This window comes from Aptenodytes patagonicus, chromosome 6, assembly GCF_965638725.1.
Source record: "Aptenodytes patagonicus chromosome 6, bAptPat1.pri.cur, whole genome shotgun sequence".
Classification (NCBI taxonomy): Eukaryota; Metazoa; Chordata; class Aves; order Sphenisciformes; family Spheniscidae; genus Aptenodytes; species Aptenodytes patagonicus.
This window is the reverse complement of record NC_134954.1, coordinates 51509484-51518706: the sequence shown is the minus strand read 5'-3', so window position 1 is coordinate 51518706 and position 9223 is coordinate 51509484. Positions and strand designations below refer to the sequence as shown.

Sequence of the window (9223 nt, the reverse complement as noted above, 5' to 3'; positions counted from 1 at the left end):
GGGGCGCGGCGCCGCCGCTGCGCAACCCCGCCCCGCCCCGCTGCCGCCGCCGGGCCCCGAGGAGCGGCCGTCGCCCCCCGCGCCGCCAGCATGTTCCCCCGGCCGCCGCCCCGCTCCTGCGACACCTTCGTGGCGCTGCCGCCCGCCGCGACCGGGGGTCGCGTCGTCTTCGGGAAGAACTCGGACCGGCCGGCGGACGAGGTGCAGGAGGTCGTGCACTTCCCGGCCGCCGCGCACCCGCCCGGCGCCGCGCTGGAGGTGAGGGCGCGGGGGCGGCCCCGCCGCGGGGCACGACGAGTCCTTCAGGAGACGGCAAAAAAACTCCTTTCATCCTATTTCCTGTTTATTTTTAGCCCGCGATTGGGCCGATTAACGAAGGGGAGATGCTCGCCGAAGCGATGGCGTGAAAGATAATTCGTTGTGTGCTCTGACTTCTTGCAGTGCACCTACATCAAAATTGAGCAAGTCGAAAAGACCCACGCCGTGGTCCTGAGCCGTCCCTCCTGGCTCTGGGGGGCAGAGATGGGGGCCAACGAGCACGGCGTGTGCATCGGCAACGAAGCGGTGTGGGGGAGAGAGGAGATCTGCGATGATGAAGCTCTTCTTGGCATGGACCTCGTAAGGTTTGCACAGGCTATTTTGGTAAATGGTACTGAATTCAGAATTTAATTTAAAAACATTTGGTTTGAGTCTGTCTTCTGCTGTTCTAGCCACAGTTAAAAATAAGTCTTGGCACAGATGTTAGATCTCTGCCAGGAGTTGGGAGCCCGTGAGAGGTATCAGGCACTAGAACAGAATCTGTCAAGGAAATCATCAAATGTTTTTCTCTCTACAAAGTTTATAGTAAACTGAAACAAGACTCTCAACTAGAGCACAGCTGGAGTTCAGGAACTAGCGTTTGGGCCTTTTTCTAGGGTCTGTTCTCATTTCCCCCATCTTTTACACACATATTTTTAAGTTTCAGCCTTAGCCACGCATCTCCATGTAAATAGTGACAGCTTCTTTTGCCTGCCTTACTGGGTGCCAGTGTAACTCTCATTAACCTACAGCGGGCACTCAATTCTTCTTGGTACTGTTTCCCCCCAGTGCAATACCCACACGGGACTTGGAGGTGTTTCCTAGGAGCCCTGTCCCTGCCTTTCTGTATTTCCACGTGGCTGTTTTTCCCCATGTCAAGGACATACAGGACCCAATTCAAACAAGCCCTTTAAATGACTTGCTCCTTTCTCTTACCAGATCATACAGGTACATAAGAAAGAGCATTCCAATTCAATTTGAATACTCAGGCTGAATAGTTGTATGTAAAGTTCATAGTTCCAAAAATAACATCTTGCTTTTGTTTTAGGCTTGGACTCGAGAGAGCGGACACAGCTGAAAAGGCTCTTACCGTCATAGTTGATTTGCTAGAAAAATATGGACAGGGAGGAAACTGTTTGGAGAGCCACATGGTATTTACATACCATAACAGTTTTCTGATAGCCGACAGAAAGGAAGCATGGGTGCTGGAGACATCAGGAAAATACTGGGCAGCAGAAAAAGTAGAAGGTATGGATGATGCTCTTCGCTTTAAACATTTCAAATGCAGTAACAACTAGCAGTTCTCCACTTCTCATTTACCATTTCATTAAGGCATCAAACTAGCCTCCAGATATGTACATGTGCCTGTAAACAACGGGAGTTGCTTCCTAGGACATCAGTGTGGAGAGGCTAGCAGTTTCACAGAGGAGCTGAGTCACGGGGGGCCTTCCCAGAGTCAGAGATGACCACTTCTGCACTTGGAAAACAGAGGACAGCAAGAAGGTCAGCATGAGAATGACAGCAGCATGTATGGTCTTAAGGATGGTGGCAGTCGATGACAATTTAATTTGGTGACAGGGTAGTACTGACAGGATTGGTGCAGCGGGCCCTGAAGTGGCCGATTCCTCCAGTGGACTTAGAAGGACAAGCTATGTCTTTGGGGGTCTAAGAGGAAGAATGTAAAGATGGGAATAATCAGGACAACTTGAAATACGATGTTGGCAATAGAAGTAAATGAGTCAGAACTGAGTGGCAGTGGAATTTCAATCAGAAGGATACACATAGCCAAGGAGAGAGGGCCAAAAATAAACCACAGGGCTCACAGAGCTTGTAGGAAACTCTTCAGTGCATAATTTGCTTTAGTAAGCTAATTGTAAACAAAATACCAAGAAAAAGCATTTGATGTATTAAAATGATTCTTTCCTCACCTTACAAACAGGAGGCGTACGGAATATTTCCAACCAGCTCTCTATAACAACCAAGATTGACAGAGAACACCCAGAATTGAAGGAATATGCCAAAAGCAAGGGCTGGTGGGATGGGAAAAAGGAATTTGATTTCACTGCTGCATATTCTTATGTCAATACTGCCAGAATGACCACATCCAGAGGCCGATATTGTGAAGGCTATAAACTTCTGAACAAACACAAAGGTATAATTTTTGATAATTTTTTTTTAAGACATGCGAAGCATTTAGTGAGCTACATTAAATCGTAAATGATTAGACATCTGATGTGGGCAATCATTCACATGATTTGGTGAACCACAACTTACTAGAATAACTTTTTGCCTAAAGGAGAAACGCTGAACTTGAGGTCTTCTATCCATTTTTGCCAATTTGTTGATGAGGAAAAATTAAAACAAGGGTCAAATATCAAACACACACAGCTATAGTAACAGCACTGAGAGGTCACGTTATGACCATACCGCTAAATACTCCATAAGACCTAGCTCTGAAATATTTTGATAGGCTATATATTATTACTGTACCTCTAAGAAAAAAATCAAGAGGCTAAAACAGACTCCCAGTGCCAGTGGTTTGCAGCCACAAACAGATCCTTATGAACAACTTCAGTCTGGTACCATTCATATAGGCCTAAGACAACAGCACAGCATTCAGATACATATCTTGCATTTATTTTTTGAGATTGGTTTTTAAATCTTGTAGTTTCACTATAACTGCTACTCTAACCTTGTGTAGTCTAATAAAACACACAGAATAAAATAATTTTCTGTACTCTAAGCAGGTGCTCCTAATAACTAACTTATTCACTGATTTTTCAGACCTCTACAGAAAGAAGCTATTACTCCTCTTTTAACTGCATCCCCCTAGCAGGTTTTTGCTGTATCTGTATTCACTTGCTCATTTGATGTAATTAATCTGAACCAAAATTACGTTGCACCCCTGCGTGTTTTTATTTATTTGGCTGAGCTCTGCCAGACCAAGTTTAGCATTTAGTTAATGTGTCAGAATGAATTACTTTTTGCTATCCTGCTCTAGCGATCATGTAAATCCTGCACTCATTTTGGGAATTGCAGGTTCTGAATAGTGAAAGCATTTTCACAATACCTGTATTTACTTGTATTATAACAATGCTGAGATTCTATCAGTGTTTTCATTCTAAATCCCCATTTTTAAGCATTTACCTGAGCCATTTTAAAAATCACACTAGGTGTTCAGGTTATCAGCCTCATATGGCTTCAGTTTGTTTAGATTTATTTTAAATAGGTGCCCTAACTAAAAGCTATTTGGTTTACAGCATCAGTAAAATCACTGGTTTCTTAATCTGTCCTTCCCAGCTTTTTCACTCAGTGGCCTTACAGTTTTTTTTCCAGGCTGCCTACCATGTGAAGACCATTTTTAGATAAACATTATTTATATTTCAGAAAACAGGGAATGTATTTCAGGAATACAAAATAATAAAAAAGTCTAGTGGAAAATATGCCATACCTTCTTTCCTGCTGGACGAGTTGCCAACTTGCAGTTGACAAACTGACTGTTGCTTCTTTTAATTTCTTTGATTCATCTAGCTTGCTGATTTCTTGAATTCTCTGGCTTTCCCAGGTAACTGTGGGAATACTTAAGAGTGTTTCCTTGCTGAAATGTAGTAGTGCTGCACACCTGTCTACAGGCAATTTGAATCGTGAATGAAAAAAAAAAATTGGGGACATCTGAATTAGCAGCAGAGTGATTCTTTTGAGAGGAAACAGCAAGGCAGTTTAAAAAAAGAATCTCTATGCAGCTTGAACTTCACAGATTCTAATTCATAGATTAAATGGTAGATGACACCTTCAAGTAAAAAAAAAAAAAAAACCAACAGTGAATGAACTAATATTTTTCTGCCATGAGCATACGCTCAACTGGTACACCAAATTTGAAAAGAAAACTACTGCAAGTGCTGCCTGTTAGAATATTGGATTGCCTAGTGATACCATGCCAGTATTTAAGCTTTCATGTACACTACATGAACGGCAATATCATTTGAACACTAGATGCAGAGGCATATGTGGAAAGGGTTTTGTTTCACCTAACTGAGAAGAAAGAATTATTTTCACAGAGACACTTGGCACTATACCTCACATAGGTAGTTGATTAAGACTTCTTTACAAATGGATGTACTATTGTAGTTTCTGTTGATTCTGACTATAGCACATGTTGTTACTCCAGAACATCCTTTCAATTGTCAACTTGAAGCCCAAGTGCTTTGGAAGGTCAGATGATTAAAATAAATAAAATTTAAAAAAAAAAAAAAAAAAAAAAGTAGTGAGAGTCTTGGCATTTCATTTTCAAAGTTACACACAAAACCCATGCACAGTTGTTGTTATTTTTACATTTCCAAAGCAACTTAGTGGTATTAACTGCACAAATACCAATAACCATTATAGTGATTTATCTTAACTTCCACACAGTGCTCAGAAAGTTCAGCCTTTAATCCAAGCTACTAATTTTCATCTGAAGAGTTACTCTGTGAGCAACCATTTGCTAGCCATATGTATTTTACCATTCTAGGAAACATAGTGTCGTTGTCCTCTTCTTTTTCTAGGCATAAATGTTACAGCTCATTATCACCTACTCTTTGAAATAAATACTTTGGGGAAAATGATAATATTTTAAAGTGTATTACGTTTTAAGGTATGCTGTTGGGATGATTTTTTTTTCCCTGTCAACACGGACAAACTAAAATTGGCATTGCCTATTAAAGGAAAAAGCAGCTAGTTGTAGAGAACATGCCATTTAGTTGGTATTACAAGTTGCACTGTGTGTAAATAATTGTATTGTCTCTTAAATAGGATTTATCACTTCTGAAATAATGATGGAAATTCTTCGTGACAAAGAGAGTGGCATTAATATGGAAGGTGGATTTATGACAACTGGAAGCATGGTGTCTGTATTGCCTCAGCAGCCTAATCTGCCATGTATTCACTACTTTACCGGAACTCCAGATCCTGCTAGGTGATGTAGCAGCAAGTAATTAGGATAAAAAGTTGCAAATACTTAAATGAAAAGTGTTGCAATTTGTCTAATTATATTCCTTTTTGCTTTGCTTTATTTTTTTTTTCCTGAAAAAGCATAATCAAAAAGTAGGAGGAACATAATGTACATTAATGCTATCTACCAACCTACTCAGTAAAACATTGCTATGACACTGATTTAAAGACCAGTTAGGAAATTTTTTTTTTAATTTTTTTTTTTTTTTTTTTAAGACTTCTTTCTTAAAAGAAGGAATTAGAAGAAGGGGGGGGAAAAATACAATCTACTGACTCAACAATTTCAACAAAATTGTATCAATAAAGGATCTCTGTTCTATTTTCTCTTTCTAGGTCTGTATTCAAGCCTTTCATTTTTGTGCCCAATATTACTCAGTTATTAAAAACTAGCTCCCCTACATTTGGTCATAATGATCCAGTTAAGAAGCAACCACGTTTTCAGAGTAAACCAGATCGAAGACACGAGCTCTATAAAAAACATGAAAGTGCTGCTGTAGTTATGGAAACTATCAAGGTACCTTGATTAAATTAGATTTCAATGCACGCAGGTGGTTTATATAAGCTCCTTGCTCACATTTTGTTAATGTGATAGCATTTAATGCCCTTTGATGGATTGTGAAGAACATTGTAGTGCACCAGAAGGCCATCGCCTTGGCATCTGGCAGGCATATGTTTCAAACACTAAAAACTGCAACTAGCACTTTGCTGTACTCCCAGGCCTAGCCCCAGACAAGTATCTGTACTGCTCATCTTGCAAAGCAGCAGGCCACACGTACTCCTGCACTAGTCAGATAATGGGGAAATGCTTGAGCAGCCACAGGCAAATATACAGCTCCCGATAAGAGTACTTAAAACTCTTCAGGATCCTGGTCTCAGGCAGTAAGGAGGACATGCCTTTTATCATTGCTTGGTATGGACAGGAAAGGAAGCAAGATCACAAAGATAGCTGGACACAATGGTGAAGCAGGGAGGTAGTTGCTTACTTTTAGCAGCAGCATCTGTCCTATTTACAGATACATGTTCTAAAAAAATAAGACATATGCCCATTTAAGTTTTGGTAGCATAAATACCTAGAGCAGCTTTAATTTTGTTTATTTTCAATCCATCAGACAAGGATGCGGGGAGATGAAGTGAGTGCTAAATATTAGGAAGGATATCTAAGAAAACCTGTCATGGTGCTAACTTCTACCGACACAAATTTGTACCCTAGAAGCTATTAAGAGGTTAAAATAAGGACGATAGAACAGAGTTTTGTTAGGGTGAATACTACATACTCTGTATAGTTTTTAGTGAAATACAGATGTTTCTTTTTGCAGGACAAAGGTAAAGAGATGCTGAAAGAGATACAGGAGTTGGAGAAACAGAAGATAAGTGAAATGGAATCAATCCTGCAAAACGGATGTCTTGACATTAACCAAGCGGTTAACCTTTTTTCACAGTGTGTAGAAGAAGAACTCAAAATATATAGCTAAAACTACTATTTGAACGTTCTAAAATTCAGTTTTATGATTAACTTTTCTAATGAAGTGGCTATATAGATTACATCTTATTTTCAATATACTAGTTAGTATGACAGTTTTAAAGATGCGGATTCATATTCAGGCCAAACAGCTTTTGGTTGTATAAAGCAACGCTGAAAAGGGTCTTAAAAGCTAGGCAGTGACTTTGTCTGTATGTAGCATAAAGCTGTCAGCAGAGATTGATTTCGTTAACAAACAGACACAATTAGAATGTAATAGCTTGACTAAATTGCGGAACAACCCCATCTCTGGATGAAGAACATGAACTCAGATTTGGAGAACTCACTTCTAGTGTACACACATGCAGCTTTTATAGTCGAGATAATTGTAGAAAAATTTCACATTGCCGGAATTAAAATGGTCATGCTGAAGGACTTTCTAAAATGTAGAAGCTATTACTTGCACTGAATAAAAAGGAAAATGATATGCAAGGCAAGTAAGATTGATATTCAGTTGTTTGATAAAACCATTCTAAGATGTTTCATGTATGAACCTTTTACTCCTTCAATGTAAAATGAGGCTAAGAGTTCAAGATATATTAAAACCAAATCACAGTTACAATTTTACCATTGTTTGTTGTGAAATCTGATTACATGGAATTCAACAATGCGAGCATCCTGCAAGTTACCACAGAATTTTCACTTCCCTGTCTGTTTTCCCTACCCTGATACTGAAAAATAAACTATTTACATACAATATGATTATTGTCAAATTAATTCTGCAATACACTTTAAAAAACTCCCACATGATGTTATCATGTTCTTGAATTGTTACTTTTTTAAATCAGGCAACTAGAAAGGAAAAGCTTGGGGTACACAAGTATATACATGTACTCAGCAGGACACTTTAAAGGACTTTTAAAATTTTTTCACTTCATATAAAGCCTTTTAACCATGACTTGTCTTGCCAAAATTACTAGACTATGGACTTGATTTAGTCAAGCTTTTTGCCCTGCCAGGAACTCTTCCTCCCTGATCCTATTTAAAAGTAATGATCAATATGTGACACTACTTTTATTATCTGTGGCAAGGCACAAACTGAGCAAACAACAAAGAAAGAAGATTCTGACTTTACTACATGATCCAGCAGGATAAAAAGTGTGACTGGAAGGAAAAAAAGACACCAACCAACCCAGCACTTCTGCAAACCTTCAGAAGAGAACATGTAACATGAAATGGAGCATTAGAGCTGCAGTAGCAGTATGTGACATGACATAGCAACCCCACAGAAAGACACAGCAGACCACAGAAAGACCATTCTTTGATGATTTTTCTATATTTAGCCAGTTTCTAGAATCATCTCAGATGCTAAAAGATGGGGCTGAACACATGCAGTTTTCTCATTCTGTAAACTGTTCTGTCCCCCCACTAGTAAAAAAAAGTATAGGCAAACAAAAGAAATACGTATACAATGAAGTTTGCAGAATGAGCAAGAAAATTAAGAGCTTGGCAGAATTTGTTCTTCCTGACCCTACAATGAAAGTAGAAGTTAATTTGGGATACTGCGTTCAGATCCATAGCAAGAAACTAATGAGTCACGAAAGGTTCTTGAACTTTCTAGTTCTAGTGATCCTATGCGTACCAAGTGGCAGTAGCAAGTAAGATTGAGTAGCAGGTAAGACTGAAAGTAAGCTTGAGTTGACTGAACGTTTTGTGCCTGTCTCGCCAACAAAATTTCTTAGAAGTTCAATAGTACAGTGGATGTTTGTGAACTGGAAGGTATATTTAATAAATTTTTGCTCTATTTACCTGTTTTCCTCATGGATGTCTATATCTGACAATTGGGTGTATCTTTATCCTATTTTGGATCATCAGCTGTTCCACACTAGCTCTTTGATAACTTCAAAGCAGCAATAAATGCCAGGTAAAACTGTGCTGGAAACCAAGGTATGAGTCAAGTTTACAGGTAGTATAGCAAAACAAGAGAAACAATTTTATGCTACAATGCATAGTGAAGTTACACAGGAATGAAAGTAGTGAAGGTGGTGGAGCAGGCCTTTAAGTGAACTTCTTGGCCACTTAATCATGGGGTGGCAATTAGCCAGGTTAAACATATCGGTCTGGTTGTTATATAGGCAGATACAGTCCAACTGTTCATCTGGTTTCTGTGCTAGAGGATACAAAGTAAAAACAATGTGATGTGTGGAGATGGATCAAGTGATGGCCAACAGAATACAGGATATTTTGGTACCTTTTTTTCCCCCTGGGATTTCATCCTCCTAGAACATATGCAGTGTAAAAATAGAAAATGAAGATGAGGTCAGGAGAAATAAATAACCTTCCCTCCCACAACCATACATTTAAAAAAAAAAAAAAAAAAAAATCAGAATGTCCTCTAGAGGGCAATCTTTGCATGTCTTTCATCTAGGAATACATCTTACAGTTTATTTTTAAAGGTCTAGACCTTTATGAAGGATC

At 39.3% G+C, this 9223-nt stretch overlaps 1 protein-coding gene across 1 annotated transcript; it reads left to right on the top strand.

The window, feature by feature from the left end:
* The first annotated feature begins 71 nt into the window (after positions 1-71).
* On the top strand, positions 72-7504 carry SCRN3 (secernin 3). Its single transcript, XM_076342588.1, has 7 exons — positions 72-258; positions 442-623; positions 1346-1545; positions 2237-2449; positions 5089-5251; positions 5620-5800; positions 6603-7504. The coding sequence occupies exons 1-7, from the start codon at positions 91-93 to the stop codon at positions 6756-6758; spliced, it is 1263 nt and encodes a 420-aa protein (XP_076198703.1). The 5' UTR covers positions 72-90; the 3' UTR covers positions 6759-7504.
* The last annotated feature ends 1719 nt before the right edge of the window (positions 7505-9223 follow it).